This window comes from Gymnodraco acuticeps, unplaced genomic scaffold (assembly GCF_902827175.1).
Source record: "Gymnodraco acuticeps unplaced genomic scaffold, fGymAcu1.1, whole genome shotgun sequence".
Taxonomy (NCBI): domain Eukaryota; kingdom Metazoa; phylum Chordata; class Actinopteri; order Perciformes; family Bathydraconidae; genus Gymnodraco; species Gymnodraco acuticeps.
Genome location: NW_022992126.1, coordinates 2,742,466 through 2,765,904, shown reverse-complemented (window position 1 = coordinate 2,765,904; position 23,439 = coordinate 2,742,466). Strand labels below are relative to the sequence as shown.

The 23,439-nt window shown below is 43.5% G+C and overlaps 1 protein-coding gene across 10 annotated transcripts in view; it reads right to left on the bottom strand.

Annotated features, from left to right (window-relative positions):
- nfixb (nuclear factor I/Xb) overlaps positions 1-23,439 on the bottom strand; it is a 92,974-nt gene that overhangs the window by 50,854 nt on the left and 18,681 nt on the right. For 9 of the 10 annotated variants that reach the window (XM_034203375.1, XM_034203379.1, XM_034203380.1 and 6 more), the window contains exon 2: positions 18,667-19,198. In XM_034203375.1, coding sequence (XP_034059266.1) covers positions 18,667-19,198 — 532 coding nt within the window. Of the gene's footprint in view, positions 1-18,666; positions 19,199-19,983; positions 20,667-23,439 lie in introns of those variants that run through there. The other variant, XM_034203376.1, reaches the window with a different exon arrangement.

The following is a 23,439-nucleotide window of genomic DNA, read 5'->3' as shown; positions in this document are numbered from 1 at the left end:
GAGTCTAATGATGGGTACAGATGACACACAGGAGACAGCCTAAGCTCTTGAATCCAAAGTACAGGAGTCATGAAGGATCAGGAAGTCGAAAGAGCTTAATTAAATGTGTATGTACAGGATGTGTGGATATGTTGTTTCAATATCATCCTTTACAACCACATGCATGCACTGATTACTGTGATGAAATACGTGTACTGAAATAAAGTGTTATATTTTGTTTTGCAGAGAAATAGTACATTTCTTGAAGATTGAGGCTGAATCTACGAGTCTTAAACATGTTTAATAGAAGAAACATCAAACACCATTAAAGTTTATGAAAGAAACTTCTCATACAGTTAATTAAAGAAAGGTAGAGCGACTATATTTCCATAAGCCAAAGTTTAAAAGATGAAGGGAGAAATGATATAGGATTTGCCATCGCAGACCACCTTCTAGATTTGCACGGGATGACGTCAATTAGCTTAAATCTGTGGAAAATGCTTTAAATGTTTGTTTACTGAAAGGCTCATGGATCATTAAGGGAAGTTAAGACAGGACTGCGGGAAAAAAACAGGTGGAGAAATCGAAATAGGATAATAAAATAATTCTAATTCTGTACAAGGTGCTGCTGGGCTTGTGAAGGAGGACATAATCTAATTAGTTCAATTCAAACTATTTAGGGACCTAAACGTAAAAATACTATGTTTGTGTTGGTATGGTAAGGGAAGAAAATGTAAGAGGTTGAGTGAGATTAATCTAAAAAAAGGGTACTTCTGGGTCTGCAGTGATAACACAGGCAGATTAACTGAGGCATGTTTGGATCAAAAGGTCAAAATAGCAAATGACAGCATGTGGTACTGCTTATCAGTAAATTACATTTTAAGAAGATTCACATTTGGAAGTCTTAAAGGTTTAGTTTAGTATAAGTTTAGAAACATATCTTAGGGCACCGAAGTGAGTTTTCTACAGTAAATTAACAAAATGTAGTTTAGTGTGAAGTTTAATCGAGTAAAAAGTATGAGATGAAACGGACGGTTGGCAGTAGCAATATAAGTGCCACCCACACCTTGCCCTGAAGGAAAACCTCACTAACACCTCTACGTACGTATGTCATGCGAGAGTGCAAGTTATTGGCCCCCTGCTGCCACCTTTGGAGAGGAGTAGTCCAAGTGCTGAGTGATACACGCTGCTTAGTGTCTTAATGGAGGGAGAGGAGGGCCAGCCAAACCACAGCCTTTAGACTGGGATCTCACAGCCTGTAATTATGGAGAGAAGTTAAAATCCCTCTGTGTGTGTAAGTGTTTGTGTGTGTGAGGGTGTAGAAAGATATTCTACACTCTCTTCATCACAATAACCTTTTGGATCCCAGGTGTGTATGACAACCTGTGGATTTGTGTTATGTGTTAACTTATCATGTGTGTGTGATTTTTGCACAGTGGTGTGTATCAGTACCATGAGTCTCCGACTGCTCCAGCTGTGGCAGCGCATACACAGACACACACAAAGAAGAAATGAAAGTTGTTGGGAACTGGAGCTGCGTTCAATTAGGGTAACCACATATTTACAAACAGTGGGGGGAAAGCTGCCTCTCTGTGACTCATCAGCCAAGCGGCACACTTGCACTTTTGACTCCGGGCCTGCCTCTCCCCACTGCACAGCGAAGAGTGAGGGAAGGAGGGAAAGAACAGAGGGACACAGGGAGATGACACGGTGTGGACAGAATGAAAAACACACACATGCATGCTGGCTGTACATGTGTGAGCCGCCGCATAAACAAATACATGTGTGTGCATACCTAACACTTGCGCAAATGAAATGAGCTCATTTAAACTCCTGTGGTGTGAACAAAAGCACACCGAGTGCCTACTTTTAGAAAATGACAGATAGCCTCAAACACAAAACATAAAGTGTTGTAGGAAAGAGTCTTTGTAGAACAAAATCTCCTAAATGTACCAATTTCATGTCCCCAATTATTTTATTTTTTAATAAAGGACAACGTTTTTCGAGTAATCTGGTTCACATCTCTAGTGATAGGTCGTCCTTTTGATGCAATAACAACATGAGATTAAGCCTGCCCAAAAATCAATGAGCTTACTGGTAGAAAAGGACAGCCTTGTTGCACATATACATAAGGTTCGCTCTCCTAACCAAATAGTAAATGTCTTTATTGATAAGAGATGTTTAGTTTTGCTACAAATGTTGATGTATTATGTTCAGGTATTAGATCATGGTACTCTTAAAGCCTCAAACTGGGATGGGAAGTTCCAATTAATGCTACATGAGCTTTTCTTGCTGGGTGTTTACAGTTACCTCTCATTATCTATCTACAGAATATATAGAGGTGCTCTACACACACACTGTACATCCATGACCTGTCCAAACCTACTAATGTGCATGTGGCAAACATGAGAGCACATCAAAGCACAGACACCAGCACAGCAACCTTGTTTTTTCTCCTTGGCTGTCAGCGCCTTGAGAGAGAGCAAACGGAGGCACAAGGTCTTAAGTGTGAGTGCTGTTTGTCTTGACTTGACCTTGGTGATGTGTGTGCGTGTGTGCTACATGAGTGTGTGTGTGCACGCATCTGTGTAGCGAACCACATCAAAGAACGACGGAGTTGCTCAGCTGTTGTGACCCCTGACCCTGGCGTGCTCCGATACAGAGGGAGGGTGGCGGAGTAGGAGAGAAAAGACACAGTCAGACACACCCACACACAAAAGGAAAAGTTTGGGATGCACACTCCAGCCTCTAAATTTACAACAGCTAGAAAAACAACCATGGATAGAGACATAGCAATTTGTCTCGTTAGCTTTTATAGGGACCAGTGAGCAGGCCCACAAGTAAATCACTTGGACACATACACACACGTTCACATCGTTTCTCACTGTGCGTCTTCTTCTGTGGTGCAGCCCAACCTTCATCCCGTTGAACCTGTCCTGACTGTCTGTGCCTCCTTGTTTCAATCAACTGCATATGTTCAAAATGTTTCTCATTTGACTTTGGTACGAACAGAGTGAACTACTGAAAGACTTTCTTGGCCCTTAGATGAGCACTTCTGTCTCTTTTCATCATTTGTATTTGAATTCTTCAAAGGTGATCTCTCCTCTATATCTCATGCATTTATATTTAGCCGACGGCGGGAATAACCTAAGTCCTTGACAAAACATCAAATACTGGTTTAGCATGTGTGTATGAGTCACCGGATCAGTGTATGTGCGAGTGTGTTTTAACATGTTTGTCCAACCTGCAGTAAATGACTCATTCAATCTGTGTGTAAGTGTACATGCGCATGTCTATACATGTGCGTATTGTGTGTGTATGTGTGTATGTGTGTGTGTGTGTGTGCGTGTGTGTGTGTGATTCACAGCTGTAATAACTTACAGCTCCCTGCATTTCAGCTATGCTGTCACGGTCCATTATAATGTTCCTTCTATACACACACACACACACACACACACACACACACACACACACACACACACACACACACACACACACACACACACACACACACACACACACACACACACACACACACACACACACACACACACACACACACACACACACACACACACACACACACACCACACAAACACACACACACACACTAACGAAAACATATCTGAATAACACTCATTTGGGAACAAGAAAATCCCAGTGGAGTAATCATGGCTGGGGAGAACTGCAGTTGAAAGAGACTTAACTTGGTCTCCTCTGATCACCAGCTACAGTTACAAAAAAGTACTTCTTCTGCAGGTGCTGACAGCATGGAAGTTTCTGCAGGTTTATGCGAGCTCTGTGCAGCATATCCACTCTGGGTGTGCATTCTGTATGACTGTAATGTATATATATATATATATATATATATATATATGCTCATGCACATATATGACTGCGTTTTTGTGTCTATGTGTGTATATAAAGCAGCCCTTGACAGCCATAGGGGGCGGCGGTGGCGCGGCCGGTGTGTTTGCCTTGGCAGCAATTCAGCATTCCACATTCCTCTGTGATATTCAGTGCTGTGACCTCAGGAAACCCGCCCTGCAAAGAAGGTCTCTCTCTTTCTCTTCGATCCTCCTATCTCTCTGCAGCCTCTCTTTATTTCTCTCTATTGCCACCTCCCCACTTTTCTCTCCGTTTCGCTCTTTCACTCCCTTCCTCTCAATAATTTCTCCGCCCTTTTTTTTTTTAAATATCTGAACTTGGGAAATCATCTGTCAACCCCCCAACCCGCCAGCCTTGGTTTATTTTCTCTCCTTCCTTCTTGCTAAAAGTTTCTCCAGAACGTTTCCCCTTTTTCCGACAGAGGTCCCCTATTGAGGCACCTTTCTCAGTGCTCCAAATATGAACACACATCTCACTGAATTCACACTGTCGTGCTCACTCAATGTATCACTCAGATGCATATTTCTCCTTTATTAGGAACTCCGTCTACATCCAGTACAGCCAGGGGCCAGAAGGAGTTATTCCCCTGTCGCCCACCCCCTTCTTTCCTTCTTTCTCTCATTCTCCAGACTCTCATTCCTGCGGGCTAAGTCCTTATACACTAAAGCTAAATAATAAAGATGAAAATGACATCACACAATACAGTTCACTCCTCATATAACAAACTTTCTATCTATCTTGTAGTGTGTCAACAGTCTTCCTCTGACTCCTCCCTCTTGTTTTTGAGGCCACGCCCACATGCCCAGAGAGACATTTCACCTGAGATGACCCTACGCCCGGGGCAATGCGGTTCCTCCCTCCCTCCCTGCTTGCCTCCCTCCTTCCTCCCCCTCTTAGCTTGGGCTGTAAACTACTACACATAGCTCAAACACATGGCTGCCACACCTGCCACGAGAGGCAGAAGGCTGAGGGAGAGAAAAAGGAAAGAAGACTACGTACTGAACTCTAATGTGCTGAATATAGTCAGCAAAAGAAAAGTTATCAACAGGTTGTGGAGGGCAAAACAATCCTGTTACTGAATGAAGAAAATACAAATATATCCTTATTAAGGCTGTACATCTTCATAACATTTTCACACAATAAAGTGTAACCCTGAACATACCCTGAGTAAAACATTAAAGCTATTCTAATTGTAAACTGTGAATGAAGTCAAAGCTAAATGCAAAAGTTGCTGCAAAAGAAACTTCAGATGTGCGAGCTAAAGTCCAAGGGAAATAAACGAGAGATGACTATTATACAGTAACAGCCCCTTACCCCTTGCCAAAATAGGCCTCCCTGTTATAATGTAACCATCCACTGTGTGCAGTGTGTGGTTGACCCACACACAGTAGAGCGGAGCGGAGCAGGGTGAACTGAGGTAAAGGGTGGAGCAGCTAGCCAAACCTCTTATCTGCCTGTCACTGTGACACTTTCCTCTATCTCAAGTGTACCTTTATATGGCTCAAGTGCAGCAGCAACAACCCTGTTAACCGCTGAAGTCATACAAATAAACAAAAGAGAGAGAGAGAGAATGGTATGACTTACATGCAATCATGTGGTGCAGGATTGTTTTTACGAGGACAGTATGCATCATCAACTAAAGCTATCCAACATAAACATGGCCATAAGGCCGCACACAGATGCTCAGCCCATCAAGAAAAACAAACAGATAAAAGGGCATCTGCCGGGTATGGTCAAACTTGTGACGTTAAACATGTTTATGTGTGTGTGTTGCACATGTATTGCCTTACTTACAACACATTATTTGAAGTCTTAAAAAAAAAAAGGTTCCTGAGAATTTCAAAACTTTGCGAGCAGACAATTATCAACGTGGACAGAGTGTATGTGCATATGTGTATCTGTGTTTGCAAGACTATGAGTGAGTGTGTGTGTGCTTTTCGGATTAAGAGCTTCACCCCTGGACCTCGAAATTAGATAGGGGATTAGCGGGATACATCCGCCACCTGGCATTTTAAGCCGCGCAATTACAACAACAACTTTTAATCAACAACACCCACACACATGTGTCACATACAGTCAGAACTCAGCACCTCATTCATCTTCTTCATACTTCTGTCTCTCTGACTGTCACTTGCAAGAACACCAGGCCACATGGAGGGCAGCTGATTGCTAGATCTTAGGCTGACCATGACCCACTGTATTAACAGGGATCAGCCTAGATTGCAACTTGTAAGCATGGGGCACGAGGCAAGGATTTAGCATCCAGAGTGACTTTTACTTGGGCACAGGCCTAGGGGATAGGATGTGAAGCAGTTTGGCAATAGGCTAAGAGGTAGCATCCCATTAGCACCTGAGCAAGACATTTACCATCCAAAGAGCATGGTGCTACGCTAGGAGCTTCTAGTGATGTGATACCTCATTGATCCCCTGTCAAAATTCTTTACTCTAGTTGCCATGCTCAGCGGGGTTAGAGGTCAGGGTTGGTTACAAAGTAGCACCTCTGGAGCTGCTAGGGATTCAGTGTCATGTTAAGGCCACTTAAACAGGTTGGGTGCTTGCCGACCACCGCAGCTTTAACCTGACTCAGTAATCCACACACTCTTATTTAAATCCCTGGTGCCGATCGTGAATTTATTTTTCTATCAAATCAACTCTATATGTTATCTCATACAACAGTTTTAATTCCACTTTGCTTTACTACAGAGACTAAGACATCTGTTGTCCTGAGGAGACTTTCGCAGTTAAGGGGGGTTGTCTGTATGGATACATCGCGCCAGAGAAATCAAAAGCAGCAAGGGCAACCGAACCCTTGACAATTCTGCTTCATTTCATGGCCAGCTTGCAGTGCAGAGAAAGACACAGCAGGCTAGGTTAGCAACCAAACTAAACAAAAACAGCAGCCAGGATCCATGAAAGGAAAATAAATCATGTTCTTTTTCATGCACACCTCCAGTTGAACACGGTAATACACATATACAAAAGTCCTCCTGGGGTTAAGAGGCAGTTTGAACCCACAAAATGAGTGCGTGGAAAGAAATCAACCATTCACTGCCAATATGCCAACTACCAAGACGTATACATGCAGCGTTTGAGGAAAACCAACTTTCCAAACCTCATTACATATAATAAAAATAGTACTCTTGATTCTGAGAAATTGTGATTCAGATAGCATAAGAGAGAAGACATGATGGAAAAAGAAAACAATTTTAAACCCAAGTGGAGAGAAGGCCAAAAAAACATCCAATCAAATGAAAACAAAGAAGGGAACAAAGGGAAAGGGAACACTGCTCAGCATTTTGTCTTTATTAACAAACAGCATTTCCATCCAACATCTCAGATAGTAATCTACCCCAAATTAGGACCACATTTCTCTAATTGACCATCATTTTGCTCTTAAAGATGAAGTGCCATCTTGATTTACTGTTACTTTCTAAAAGGGGAAAGACGGCAAAAGACGGCAGAACAGAGAACAGGGGGAGAGGGAAACAGAATGATTAGATTGAAAGAGAAAATGAACAAGACAAAGCTAAAGAGAGGATTTGAGAGGGAGAGGGAAACGGAGAGAACAGGAGAGGAGGGTAATTGCAGGAAAGGGGGCTCATTAGTCCGTCACTATCCTCAATCTAACCCCCAATTTTAGGTCATGAGGAACACAGAGAGACTAGAGAAAAAAGAGAGACAAACAGTGATGGAACAACTTAGGAGTTCTCCATCTCCTGCTTATGAGGTCTCCAATGATGTCGTTCCAAACTATGTAGTCTCAAACTTTTCTCCCTCTGTTCAACTTTCTACGTCTGGCCTCTTTACACTGGCTGGCAGCACAGAGCGTGCAACAGCAGCACTGCCGCCAGCACCGTCATGGATCACACACCATATCTCCTTACACACCTCGCATGACGAATCCATTGTCTCCCTGCCACGGGCTGAACTCACTTAGGAAGAAAAACTAACTTTGTCCTCACAAAAAGAGGGAACATAACACAGGAAAAGAAGAGGTTAAAATGTCTGAGAATTAAAAGTTGTGAGTGAACTTTCCATAACTAAACTTTCCATAAGATCTGAAGCAAAATCTGAAGCCAAGGCAAATTGTAAAGCTACTAGAAAACCTAATGTAGCCGTGATTAGCCCATGACCAATTACGGATAGTGACTCATAGCCTAAGAAAGCAGAGAGAGGAGATATCCATTCCTTCCCTGCAGAGTTGATGTGTTGCCCTCCCTCTGTGCAGTGAGGACCCAGAATATATTGTATAGAGAGCAGAAGACTTTCAGTAGTAGTCTCCTTCAGTTGCAGGAAGAGTGTTGCCTTTACATAAGTTTGTATTGATAATATGAGAAAATAAAAAGTGGAATAACTTTCTTTAATTCCATTCACAATGAAAAACCACTTTTATTTTCTGAGGGAAGGCTGTATTTACTTTTAATTAGACAATAAAGCTGGGTGCACCATGGCAGCCTGCAATACTTATCTATGACTAAACCTCCAACTCATTATTGGCGTGTCACACAAAAAAAGCTGGGCCGCAGATTATTTGCACTGAAGAAAATCAAAGCACTGCCTAAATATAGAAACTATGTACAGCTTTAATTGCTGATTTTGAGAACTTTTGGGATCTCTTTGTGAGATTGAGACAGGGTAAATTGGAAAGACATAGTGTGAAGATGCTCTAAGTCAGCAGCTCCAGTCTTCATTGCTCACTGTGCCACAACAGGAAAGCCGAGTTAGAGAAGGTTAAAGGTAAAGATGAGCGAAACATGGATCCCACTGAACCGGCTCAAGGTGTCAATCCATGCAATGAGATCATGTACTCTAGGTTTTGCATAGGAGTCTATGGTATTTGGAAAAAGCGCAAATAAATACAAAATATGGAGAAAAAAGTCTTAGAGGAACCCAATAAAAATAATTAGCCATCTTGAGGTAATTCCATAACTCGTTACCGTTGTTGGTCTACTGATAATATTCAGCATCAGTCATAAAACCATATTGCCTCACAGTGCTATACACATCATAATAATCATGCATTTAAATATTGTTCGTTTTGGCTAGACATTCGAAGCCGAAAGTGTGCAGCTGAATATTTACACACCGCAGAAGAACGGCATTGTTCGAAATATATATACGCTCATATATTATACATTGAAAATGCATCTCTATGCTGTCTTTCTCTCTCCTGTGTTCTCTCATGTGGGAGGCAGCGTTGGGCACCCTGCCATGCCACATCAATATGCGTGCTGGTGAAATGCTTCCCCTGCTTCCCCCGTGCTGCAGTCGCCGAGGCTTGCAGCAGTGGAAGCGGAGGCTAATGTCACCGGATATGGCGGGTCATGTCAGCTGGTAGGTAGTCAACGGAGGTTAGCAAGCTAGCACTCCCAACGCGAGCCAGGCTGGCCTTGTCGCCGCAGCAACCTGCCACGGCGACAGCCCGGTGACACAGACAACGGCAGTCAGTGCCACCCTGGAGGCACCTTGGATTCTACCCAGGCAAAGTTCCCTGGGAGCCTTGGTTGCCATGGTGCCAGCCAAATTTGGGTCCAATAAACGTGAGGGGAGCAGGCGGCGGGCGAGGGAGGGGGACTTTGGGGTGGCAAGGCAGAGGAAAGAGAGAAGGAAAGGGGGGGGAGTACTATGGCAACATTAAAATCAGTCCTGTGCTTCTAGAGTGGTAACATTAAAAAAAAAAAAAGACCTGTTTCGATAAAGATATATCAACGGTAGGACACTAAAATCACATCATTGATAACATATAAAAGACTGGCAGCAACAGACAAATGGAGCGAGTATGTGTTCTGGATGCTGCTGATAACCTACACAAAAGGCTTTTAAAAGAGTCTCTTGGCTCTGTGAATGACAAGATGAATGTATGTCTTCTTCTGCTCTCAAGTTGTAATTAAAAAGTACAAGGCTCAGCTGTCAGATCAGCTAAAATGACAGATGCACATCTCATATTTTATACCACAAGGTCATTGCTATTAACAAGATGTGTTCCTAAATGATTTTAGGCAAGTTAAAAAGAAGTAAGAGTTGTTAACATTGATGCTAAAGTGTGACGAATAAATATAGGATGAATTAAAGCTTTTAAAAGACGCCACTTTGGCTTGGCTTCTCTGCCCTACTCTTTCAGATGTAGTCTCAGAATTCACTAAGTGGTTGGAGGTGACTTAAACCTGATCTTTATATTCATAAATTAATCTCCTCCTAATTAAAAAGTTTGCATGACGGAAATGCACAAAAGGACTTTATAGCACTTGGTGTACACCTGGCTCTCTTGGCTGACCGGCTGACAGGGTGAATTATGAGCTGCTGAAGCAGGAAGCGTTGCGCGGCACCTTGCTGTGGCCGGTTCACCACGGTGTCCCTGAGACCCCAACACTGTGCTCCTTCCAAACTCCCTCTCTCTCTGTCTCATAAAAAAGACCTGCTGCTTGGCTCATAAGACCGTAAATCATGCAAAATAGAGCATAGCACTAGGTCTGGAAAAAATAACCATGTATAATGAGCAGACGGAGACATATGCACATATGCACTCTCTCACACACATGCACGCCTGTGCTGTCACGCACATAAGCCTTGCCAAAAACACACCACCCCCTACAACGCTTTGTACTAGGCCCACAAACACGTACTGTCATCGGTCTATCCCACAATTTGAACCCCCAAAAACACAATCCTTCCTTGAATCCATGCTGGATAAAGACACACTATCTCCACCCCCACCTTACTCCACTCGTTAAGACTTTGTCCACCTCCCACCTGCTTCGCTCCCCCTCAAACTCCTGAACCAACACACACACCAACACCGTTCCCACTCCAAAGTCATCCTGTTATCTACACAAGCGCCGTCCTCTCGTCAGTGGGTCCGTTTCTCTGTCTCCTCAGAGAAAAGAGAGACTCTCCTGTTCACAGATGAATGGAGTCTTTTGATGAAGCGCCGAGCCTTGTTTACTGCCACTCCATTTATTTACCGGCCTGTTTTTCAAGTCGTCATTGAGGGACACTCTACCAAACACTCTCCTCCCTCCTCACCCCCTAAACCTCACCCACAAACCCCCTCCATCTCATCCTCTACTTAGCTACACCCCCCCCATCCCCTAAACACACAAACACATATACACTCTACCCCCCCTTCTCAATCCCATGTCGTTCCCTATCCCGTTTCATCCTGCTTTCTTCTTTCCGTCTAGTGTCCTAGATCTGTGTCCAAACTGATTTGAAGCTTACTCGCTTACACAGACGCATGCCAAATTTGATTCTCTGCATTCTGTTGTGCTTCTCAGCTCACTCGCTCCCCCACCCCACTTTCTGTCTTCTCTAAACTGCTCTCCTTCTCACGGTGTAAGGAACACCAAATGATGCCCCTCATCAAGGTTGTCTCCCAAGAACGAGTGGCCTGCTGCGAAACCACTGTTTTTTAAAACAACATTAAAAAATCTGGTGCCACCTGTAAAGTGTAATGTTGTAACCAGAACAAATAAGTGACTTAATGGTCAAATTAAAACAATTCAAAATCTTCAAAATCTTGAATGCAATACATATACGCAAAACAAATTTAAAACTAAACTGCAATCAAGCCTCAATCTTAGAATGCTTCTACAGATAAAATGTTATCTAAAAGAAATCGAAAAGCCTGTGAAATGTGAAATGTAAAGATACCGTTAAAAGGAAAGGATCCTGCTGATAGATCAACCAAATGTCTAATGGCAAGACATCTTTCCATACTGAATGAAAGAAACATCAGAGAATTGAAAAAAGAAAGACAATTCAGTCAAGGCTCATGATGGCCTGCTTTCATGAAAAACAAGGATAATGGTCCTATTGAGCACTAAAATGTTTGTGCTTACAAGTTATTATACATTTTTCTGTAGCAGCAAACAGGAGTCCAGGGTGCTAATGAGGCTAGGGGAGGGCATTCATTTGAACCCTAAAGAGGAATAAAAGAAAAGGGGAACAAGTGAAAGAAAGAAAAGAGAAGAAAGCGAGGATCAGAGGGAGGAGGTTGGCAAGGACTGTGTATGAACATTTGGCGTCTTCCATACAGAGATAGCATCGTGCCAAAAACGGCCGACAACACAACTCCTCTCACTTTCTGAACATCAGCGTTAAACTCGCCCACATAATCATTTCTTTATTCTTCAACCCACATGTGCAAAATTAAATGAAATAGAGGTTGTTGCCTTCATTTTTTATTCAGCACTAAAAACTCAAGGCCACTTATTATAGGAAAGGAAACTTGATGTGAAAAACTAAATTAGAAACATCAAAAACAAGAGAAATTGGTGCTTTGAATTGAATACACGGTAGTGTGACTCTCGTTATAGCATGACTATGTCTGTGTTGTGTGCCGTTGTTAGCCAGACTTAGCAGCCGATGCCAGGGCCTCGCTGTGAGTGCAGCCCGGTGAATAAGGCATGTTCCCTGGCTCTCCCTCCGCTCTGGCTGGCCTGCCTGACAGTGAGCATTAGCCACTGCCCTCTCTCTCTTGCTCCTTCTCCTCCTCCTTCTCTCTGAGGTCGGGAAACCCTCCTGAGTGGGTATATGGTTTTTGGGGACAGACACATTTCATGGTTGGCGCCGCTACAAAAGCCTGAAAAGAGACCCGGCACTGGGAAGACACAGTATTAATTCAGACAATACCACCCCCTCGCTGCTTCTGACTCTCTGTTTTCTCAATAACCTCTTTCTTTTCTTCTCTTCCTTTCTCTCCCTTTTTTTTGCTTTCTAGGATTTTTTTCTGAATAAAAAAACGTTAAAAAAAAGAAGCTTTCTCAGCTTCGGTAAAGAATGCTGTTTTTATTGCTGCGTGCTTATCTTCGTGTAAACCCATTTTTATTTGACTATCTTTAAATGTGTTTTATTGTATTTTATTATGTAGTTACATCTTGACAGTAGGTATTAGACTGGGTTCAGTAGTAAGTGATAACGACCTATATTAGTTCCCATAATGATTCATTACACTATCGTATTTATTTTTTTAAATAATAAAGATATATTTTAGAATACCATAATATATTTTGACAAATTAATTTAATGTAGCTTAATTATGTATGAATACAATGAGAGTCTCACAATACACTGACAAATGTTGTGTCAGAGAAAAACGACTACACAAGCAAGGAAGACGTGAAGTACAAAATTAATCTGCACCATTAGTAATAAAAAAGCATCGGCAGTTATTAATTTGAAACTGTCTTTTATCCTGAAGAACCACAGAATACAAAGCTGAAGTATATCGATGTCAATGCTTATGCTTTTCTACCTGTGATGCCTTTACAATTAAACATTTATCCTGATTAAAACACAGGAAAACTCTGACGGCTGAGTTCATTCATAAAGTAAGAAGGGAGCGGAGAAAAACTGATAAAAGCAGCCACATAGTGCAAACTGCCTCGTGTGTTTGTTCCAGCACGATGATGGCCTCCCGATTTCACTGGAATAATCTGTTTACCTCATATCTCCTAACACTAACACTCTTCACACAAAAGGAAACAGATGCGGGTGGACCAGATATTTTCTGGGGTTTAACGCTCTCCTGAGGCAGACACAGCCAAAGAAACGGAGGCTTATGATCGTTATGTAAAAACCCCAAAAAGCAGGGAGCTGTTTCTAGGACAAAGGCACCGTATCACGGAGCATGCCAGTTTTCACTGGTCAATTTAATGGAAGACCAAACATAACAACATTGTCTTTCACTTGCCTTTGTTGTGTTTTTTTTGTATTCCCTCAGGTCTGCTCGTGTCATCGTGGTCTCATGAGATAAGTGTAGACCCTGCGGTTTTGGACTGTTCTATGTACGTCTGTGACACCCCAACGTTAGCCTCGCGACTGTGTGTGTGTATGCGTGTGTGTGCAAGCTTTGGAGTGAATGAGCACACAACAGGGCTTTGGCTAGCCTGATACCATTAGCTATCCAAATACACAGACTTTTTTCCGAAGCCAAGAATAGTGTGAGAAGACTCCCTCTCACTCTGTCTCTCTAATGTGACGGGGCTCTCCCTCTATCTTAACCCTTCAGATTTGATACGTAGCCACCTCGACATGCTCCTGACGCCAGACAGAGAGAAAGAGACGCGCAGAAGACGATGACGCAGGCCTGGATAAATGAGAGACACCGGCGAACATTTGCTGATGCCAAAGCCGCTCTGCATGCGGAGAGCTTTTCTTAGCCGGCGTGGGCCCCGTTCCCACCACACACAATACAAAAGCCTCAGACCTGACCGACTCCCTCTGTGATTTCATTTAATCAAAACTCAATCCTTACTTCACTGCTGAGGGTCATCCTAAGATGTGCTCACACAGACACAAACAAAAACACTTACACACAAGGACAGTCCAGTCAAACCTCATGATGTAATGGGAGCTGGAGAAGAGATCCAGGAAGTAATTAAGAGCAGATTATTTTCACAGAAAAAAAGGAATACTGAGCCATGGAGAAGTGGGAACCTGTAGAATCCATCAGAGTATCCTGTCAACTTTTATCATGTAGCAAACGATTTATCATGTCAGCCATGACTGTCAGGAGCCTCTCTTTCTCACCAACCATGTCATATATACTTTTCTCCCTTCTTTCTTCATATTTCTGGTCTTTCCCCCCATAAATCCAGAATACTCTGGGAGTTTTCATAAGTGATGGACACAAGTTTTTTTTAATTTGTGAATCCTTCCTGTGGTCAGCGAGTTGCCGTGGGGCCGGCTGCAGCACTAGGTTTTCTCCGGGCTTTCTCACAGCGCCGTCCAAGGCATGACTATTGCTATAGCGAGAGGGAGGCGGGATCTGGCACCGTAAAGCGTGGAGTGTGGCGAGCGGTCATGGCAGAAATGGCACGGCGAGCACATTTCACACCTCCTTCGGAGTGACTGCAAATTTCCTGTACTGCACTTTTGATTGGAAACACATTTGAAACATCTTTTCATGATCACACTTACCGCGTACAAAAGAAAAAAAGCGAAGAAAAAGCAGCAAGAATGAAGCAAATAAAATTACTGAGTGCACTGGGCTAACTTTGGACCTCACAAATGTTTTTTTCCCTTAATCTTCTATTTTTCCAACATTGAATACATCAGAAATGGGCTGAGTTTAAGCTAAAATAGCACAGTTTATAAATCAAATAGTCCAATAGGAAAAGCAGCTAAAGGATCTCTCCACAAATGCATTACAGAAGAAGATAAGCAGATAAGGCATACCTTTGGCTATCTCCGTTCAATCACTCTTGATAAAATACTACAAATAAAGCACTACTCACTCCAGCGCACCACACAACCACTCTTCCCCTCTCCTCTATTCTCTGCCAGTATGTTGGTTACAATGTTCAAAGACGAGGCCCTCTGTATGGGTTGTTGCCCTTTATCTGAGGTGCCTGAAAAGCAGGGGGAGATGGCTGTGTATTGTGGCAGCGTGGTTTGTTCTGTTACGGCTGCAGTGTGTTATGCTCCGTAACAGAGAGGATCTCAAAGGCTGGCTGGCTGCAGAACAGCCTGAGAAAGCCTGACGGCAAGCCCAGAGATTCCCTGTGGCAGCTTTTGCCACTCTGTCATAAACAAAACACAAGACGTCTTTCTCTTCTTCCCACACCAACGGGGCTCGGGCGCTGCCAAACAGAACAATCACTATCGCAGCCTCTTCTCCTTTCCAACACACTCTCTCTCTCCCTCTCTCTCTCTCTCTCGGTCTCCAACAATATAAACAAAAGAGATCAGCAGAGGCTTTACCTCTGTGAGAGCAACAATGAGGGCGATGTTTAAGGAGACAAAACAAAAGTGTGCATGGGATCAAAGAGGAGCGAGGAAGACAGAGATGCTAAAGACCGACAAAACGCGAACCAAACAAAAACAAACAATGAGCACATCTTGTCATTCACAGCGCGACTGAGGCAAAAAATGTAACCACTCATCACTCCAACCGATAAATGTGACACATGAATGCAGGCCTTTTTTATGCCAACAAAAATAAGCATTTGCTACTTAGAAGTGAATTAAAGCCAAGTGTGGTGACAGTGGTGACCTTATGACAGGTTTGCAGACAGTTGGCTGCCCTTTGTCTCTCCCTCTGTCCCGCTCTCTTGCTCTGCCTGCAGACCCCAGAGTGTCTCTCCAGACAGGACTTAAACCGAGCATGGGCTCTTTGGAGGCAGATAAAAGTACCGAGGCACACTGTGTTTGCCAGATAAGATAAGAGAGAGCGCGCAGTAAGTCCATATTATAAATGGGTGGTGCACTGGGCAGCGCCTCCAAGCAGCCATGTGTTTTACTGTACTGCTGTAAACCAAAGTACAGTAGCGACGGTGCGAAGCCACACACTGAAAGCTGGAAAGTTAACAAATAAATGATTCATGAGTTCACAGTTTGTGTTTTCTGTTTAACAGTACATATAAACAAATGTAAATACAATATCTTTTCACTAATACTATGCCTACTATTTATATAGAGGCACTATCACTCACAAGTTTTTTATTTTGTAAAATATAGTAGTTTATATGTAATATGATACCACAATAAAATATTTTCTGTTTTTAGGTTGAGTGTTTTATTTCTTTATCCAGCATAAAAGGGAAAACCATTTTCACCTCTTAAATTTTATTTAAAAAAAACGACACTTTATAATATATATATTAAATACCAAAACATTTTCATACAAATTCCATACACCTTACTAGATTAGGTGTGTTTATTAATTTGCAGCTTTCACCGGGCTAAGTTGTCAAAGTAAATACTATAATTTACTGTTATACGAGACTATGATTTACAAGATAAATAATGTTTAACAGTACATTTTATTATTAAACTGAGCAAAAACAGTTCTCTGCAGATATGTTACTAAATCCCATAAACACCACTCACTGACCCAGAATCCACAATAAGTCGTTATGAAATCGTGTTTTTTGGCAGCAGCATTCAGTTATTGTGCGAAAACGAAGTCGATACAAAATAAATACATTTTAAAATGAAATGTAATAATAATATTTGAGAGAACATTTATCAGACAACGTCAGGACTGCCCGCTACCTACAGTTTTTCACCGCCACAGATAGACCAACAAACTGGAGCTGCTGCCAGGGTTTTGGCTCGGGACGAGTGAGGTGTTTGGCCTGGACCGAGGTTTTGTGCATGTCAGAGAGAGAGAGAGAAGCGGAGAGAAAGGGAGAGAGAGACAGGGACGGCTGTGATAGCATTTGGCTTCAGTCTTGTTAGCGGGTACCTTAAGGTAAAGCCCAGGCAGAGAGTAAGGGTGTGTATTCGGGCAGTGACTGGAATATGCTGTATGTATATACAGCATATTCTGTACTGTATGTGTGTGTAAGTTGAGTCACTGTTTGAAATTTCCATAACATTCCAGCTGAGATAATATTAGGTCATGAGCGTGTGTTTGTATGTATACGTAGCCAGCAAATGGTGGCGTAGTGTGTATTTGGCTATGAAATGTGTTTCATGTGTGCGTGTGTGTGGCTGCTGTGACAGTGTTCTTTGCAATGTGGGGGAAAGACGACAACACAGCCAGTGTTTTTGGCTGTGGGTGCAGAGTACGCGCACTGGAGGCTACAGTGATGTTTGGCCCGAGTGTGAGTGTGTGTATCCACGATGGTGGCTGAGATACAACAATGTTTGGCTGTATCAAACTGTATCTATGATAGTCCTTGGCCTAGTGTGTGTGCTGTGTGGGTGTGTGTACGCAATCGTGACTAAAACCGTGTTTGGCTCTGCGTGTGAAAGTGCGCTACTAAGATGACAAGAGTTGTTTCTCTTTTTTGAATATCAAATGTGTGTATCTTTATTTAGCTGTGTTTGTATGTGTGTATGGGTGTGAAGGTGGCTGCAATAGTACTGGCTGTCTGTGAGCACTGGCGTTTTGTGTGTGTGAGTGTGTGTGTTTGGCAGCCAGGTCCAACGTGGTGCTCGCGTTCAGGCAGACGGTGAAGGCGGCAGCAGCCTGCGGCCTGAGAGCAGGAGACTTGCGGCTCTGCTATCTCACTCACACACACACACACACACACACACACACACACACACACACACACACACACACACACACGGCACCTGGGCAGTGGCCAAATGACGATGCCTGGCTACAATGGCCTTATCGTGGCACATACACTTCGACAGACTGAGTACAATTTTATAAACAGCGAGTCTCACTCATCGCACAAAAACACACATTTTGACAGTGGTGATCAGCTCATAGAAAACACACACAGGCATGCAAATTCCTTCCTATAAAAAAAACACGAAATACATGCTCAATATGAAGCCGCAAATGCCTGAAAAATGAACTCGTACTTGCCAGAGCATGTTGGCTGAATGCCCTTGACACACACATATTCTTTTTATTACTGTTGATACTATGTTGTCATGTAAACAAATACCAGGAAACAGAAGGACAACTATGAAAAGACAAAAAGCGAAACAATTTGTCGTTTGCACACGGAAATAAAAGCAAGAAGGGTTTTTTGTTTCTCAGGGTTACATGTTTGCTTTATTTATTTAAATTAATAATGTTAATTTACCTACATTCAAAATGGTAAAATAATAATAATATATAAATATAATTTGTGTCATGTATAATTCAAACACTTTTTAAATGTGTTTCAGACACTAATACACTTATCTTTATTTATTCTAATTTCCGTCAATACCTATATTTAATTATGTGTCACACAAACCAGTGTTTGTGTGTAATGTGTTTTTCTGTGTTTGTGACAATGCAAATATTTGTGCTCATCTATATGCACATGCACACGGGCATGTATGACGAGTGTTTATGTGTTGGCATCCCTCCCTTTATTAGTGTCAAGTATCCAATTGGCCACATACCTGGCGTGTGGACGAAGTAGGCCAGGTAGAGGTCCAGCTCCTTGACGGACACTCCGATGTGGTGCGGCTGGACGCACAGGCCAGGGTTGGTGCACTGTGGAGACTTGACCAGCCGCTCCCCGTCCGTGCTCTCCAGGGGGCTGCCCTTGAACAGGATGACCATCACCAGGTCCAGCCGCCACACCTTGTCGGCCTGGCGCAGGCAGTCGATACGACGGATCTTGCCCTTCTGGTCGGGGTTGGACAGCACGCAGCAGGGGGGCTTTTTCCCCGTGATGGAGAGCACAAAGTCCTCACGGAACTCGGGCCGGATGTCCTTGCGGAGCTTGGCCAGCAGGCGCGAGGCCCACTTCTGCTTGATCTCTGGCTTCTCCCCCAGCAGCTCGTCTTTCACTGCGCGCTCTTCCTCCTTGGACATGCGCTTCTCGTGCTTCTTGAAGTATTTGCGCTTGCGGGCCTGCAGGTTGAACCAGGTGTAGGCGAAGGCGCGGACATGGGGCAGCAGGGCCTCGATGAAGGGGTGGAATTCATCCTGGATGAGGGAGGAGGTAGGGGGGAAGGTGGAGCAGGAGAGGGAGGAGGGGTGGAAGCAGGAGGAGGCAGTGGAGAGAGAGGGAGAGAATGGGGGAGAGAAGGATGGGGAGAGAGGGAGTGGGGGTGAGGAAGGGAAGAGAGAAGAGAGGCAGTTAGCACCGGCACGCAGCATGGAGGAGCGGCGCCTGCTCTGTACGAGCGGAGGGAGAGAATGAGCGAGAGGTGCGGGAGAGAGAGAGGAGGAGAGAGAGAGAGAGAGAGAGAGAGAGAGAGAGAGCGAGAGCGAGAGAGAGAGAGAGAGAGAGATGTGACAGAGATGCATTTCACTCTCAACACACACACACACATCACATTGAAGGACACACTTTACAAAACAATAACTCAAAACTGAGAAAGAGGTAAAAGTGGAGAAATGGAAATGATGTATCTTCTTCAAATAACAGTGGAAATATTTGTGTACCTACATAAACACATAAACGTGTTCGTATTAAATAAATATTGCAAAATTGTAACAAATACATTTCATATTGTTTAAGAAAAATAATGTATTTAATATCTACATCCGTAAAGTAAAAACTATTTTTAAAACCTAATGCTGACTGACTACATAAACTGCAATATATAATATATGCAACTCGTAATAATGTTAGAGAACTCCCAACTAAATTGAAATTATTAAAATTTAAATATTTGTCCATAAATAACATAAATGCGTCTGCACAAAAAGGATCAATAACTTCCATAAAACATATGGCAATAAAACAACATTAACATAGTAGTTACCATTTTGCTCTCTCATCATAAATTCACCCGCCGATTGTAAAGAAACCTAATGCACCACGAGGACAACAACTGGATTGGTGATTCAAAAGGCGCTGAAGTGATGCTGCATATATTAGAAAACAAAAGACTGAGGGAAAAAAATTAAGCAAAAAGAGAAGCTGAGAAACTGTCCAATAAAAGCCGTAGGGGGGGAAAAGCTGAGAAAGAGGAGACAGGCCAAGGGGGCGCAGTGTAATACCAGCACAGGAACACAGGAGGTACTGTAGCAGGAGAGCTGCTGTTCAAGAGCACAACAGAAGGAGAACGTGGAGAAGTTCAGCAATCTCTCTGTCTAAAGGACCTTTCAAAAAGAGCTGGACGCGCACGCACAAAACAGATATTGCTGCAAATATTTACAAAATTATCAAAAACTTCAACAAGCCCCCTAGTTTGTTTTGACAAACAAAACAACAAAAAATGCTTGGCAAAGCGACGCGTGCTATTGGTTCAATTCTGTGAGGTCTGCATAAGACTCGCAGAGAGAGGGAGAGAGAGAGAGAGAGAGAGAGCTGGGGTTGCGGACGGAGGAGAAGAAGAAGAGAAAAAAACAAAACAAGAGGACCGAATCAATGTTGGAAGAGTGTGCACGACCGCTGGCAAACCCGAGTGCAGCTTCTTTTTCCCCCCTCTTTCTCTCCAACTCTGTGTCTCTCTTCCTCTCCACTTTCCTTCTCTAACCATTGACTGAGTCTGTGCCAACATGCAGAGGGCCCACCTATTTGGCACCGAGTCTCAAACAGCCCAGCCAATACGCACGCTCCCAGCGCTGAAAGGGAGGGAAGAGAGAGATGGCAGAGGGAGAAGCAAAGCGGTGGGGGGGTGGATGGTTGGTAGACTGGTAGTGGAGAGAGAGAGAGAAGGAGGGAGGGGGAGAGACGGGGACTGTGTGTGGTGCAGGCAGAAGGCACGTCATTAGCCAAATAGACAAGTTCCAATCTAGTGCGAAGGCAAAGTCCAGAGGATATTAATTTTACATGCATCCTATCCAGACAGCACCTGCCTCCTAATGCCCCCTACGGTCGCCAGCCCCCCCCCCCCCTCTTCATCGCCTCCGTCACCAGCGTGGTCACAGCCATCCCAACAAACCAGCTCGCTCTCCAACTGCATCCCCCCCTCCCCCCCACACACACACACAAACCGCCGCCCTCCCCCTCCAGAAACACCCCTCTCTCTGCTCGCGTTACACCACCTTGGCATGGGATGGCATGAGAAAACACAGGCCCAAAATCCCACTAGACCCTGAGACCAGCAGCTGCTCCTGGATTTAACACACAAACAAAGAGAGGAGGGGGAAGAAAATGCCCGTCACCCCCCCAACAAAAAATACCATCCAAAAACATGCTCTCCTGTTTCAAAATGCACCCTCACTTCCAAACTGGCCCCTTCTATCCCCCATTGTTTTGGTTACTCCACTTTAAAAGCTCCAACAGCACAGACACAGAAACACATTAAAAGTTTTAGTTACCAAATTAGAGAGCAATCCCATTTGTGGGTGAGAGACAGGATTTGGTGGACAATGACAACTGAAAATGCTGTGGTGGACAGCTTCATGTAAGTAGCCTATACATGTTAAGCCGTTTAACAACGCAAGGCAAGCGGATATTAAAACCGTCTAAAACAGGCTATACAACTTCCCTGTAATTCACAAAGCTTAGTCTAATGCATTCAGATTCAGATACGCTGGTCTTTGTAAGCGCGAAAAAAGAATTATAGTTTCCTACTGCAGCCAGTAAATTGCCGATATTTCCATCGTGTTGCATTATGAAGTACACAATGACACATGATTGGGATTGAGCAGCAGCAGAAAGTGAGGGAGCACAGCACTGTATAGCTGCCCTGGCAAGTGCATTGTCTCATCATCATTGGCTGACCCACATGACCTCAGAGGGAAAAACTGTGCCCAGTGCACCATGGGAGAAATATTTCGGAGACAAAGGCTCTCACCAAGGATCAATTCAATATATTCTGATGTATATATGAAATAAGTATAGACCCCTCTTTTCATTAGAAGTGCATTTAAATGTCATTCTTCCAAATAAAAAAGATTTGCTCATTTATGCTGTCCAAATTAGTCCATGGGGAATTATAGAGACATTGTCCAAACTGGAATCTCGGCAATGGGCAGCCACAAAAAGCTAACTTGTCATGTGGCAAAGTTGAGGGCCCGGCCATTTGATTGTGGGTTGAAGCCCCCTGCTGTGCAGCGGGACAGGCTGTCTGTGTGAACGCCCTACAAAGGCCAGAGTCCTCTGGTTGGCTCCCAGGACCGTCAGATTTAGCCTGGCCTGCTCCTCTGTCAGAGTCTGACAGAGGACCCGCCGCCCGGCGACTGGCTGCTCCACTGACTGGCTGGCGAGCTGGCTGTTCGGTTGGCTGAGAGGCGACATGACTGGCTGGGTGAATGACTGGTTGGCTATCCGGGTGGGTAACTCGCTGGCTAGCTGGATGGCTGACTGACTGACTGACTGACTGACTGGCTCGTCCCCGCTATTGCTAGGGGGGTGCAGACCCCATCTGGACCAGGCCGAGCCGGGCCGGGTGCCGATTGTTCATACTAACATACGCCTGCCTCACACAGCCACACTGAACCAAGAACATTGTGGGAATGAGAGTAGGCAAAAAAAATGTGGGCAAAAGGAACACGAGGAGATGGAATTAAAGAGGATGTGTGTGTTTGTTTTTGAAGAATAATAACGGAGGTGTGTGTCGCTTATTTGAAAAGACTGAAGGGATTAAGAGTTTTTGGTGCATGGGCCGCAGACAAAGAAAAGGAGTGATATGTGCCAAGATTTTACAGTGACTTCCTGTAATATAATCGTGCCGTTACTGACAGGCTATACGGTTATTAACCAAGATCTCTATCAGGGAAATCCAAAACCCCTTCTGTCCATTTAAAACAGCACATCTGTAGGTCTAGCTCTGCAACATTTGTTTCTGTGAAATAACTCCACTTAACTCTTTATATAACACAAAGAGGATGAAAAGCTGATATCTATCATTAGACTACAAATTAATCCATATATTTAAGCAAATACTATTTGTATGAAATACGTAATCCATAAAAAAAATCCCTCTTTATGAAATCACTTAAGTAAATCTCCTCACTGCCAGCCTATTATAATCATAAACTGGACCAAATGCAAAATTATACAACATCATAACACAGGCATTGAGGTCTGTGCAGAATTTGCAGTTAAGGCAAGAACTTTTATGATTTTGGCCAAGAAATGAGTCTTTGTGGCACCCTACTATTTAATGTGTCCATGTTAATTTTGTTTCCTTTTTTCAAACCCACATATCCTTCAGCTCATTAGAGAGGGTTTGTCCATGTTGCCCAGAGTTACTGGGGGCACAACATGTGAGTGAGTGTTTCAGGCCTTGGCCGCTTGACTCTTTAGGTATCTGCTTTGCAATAAT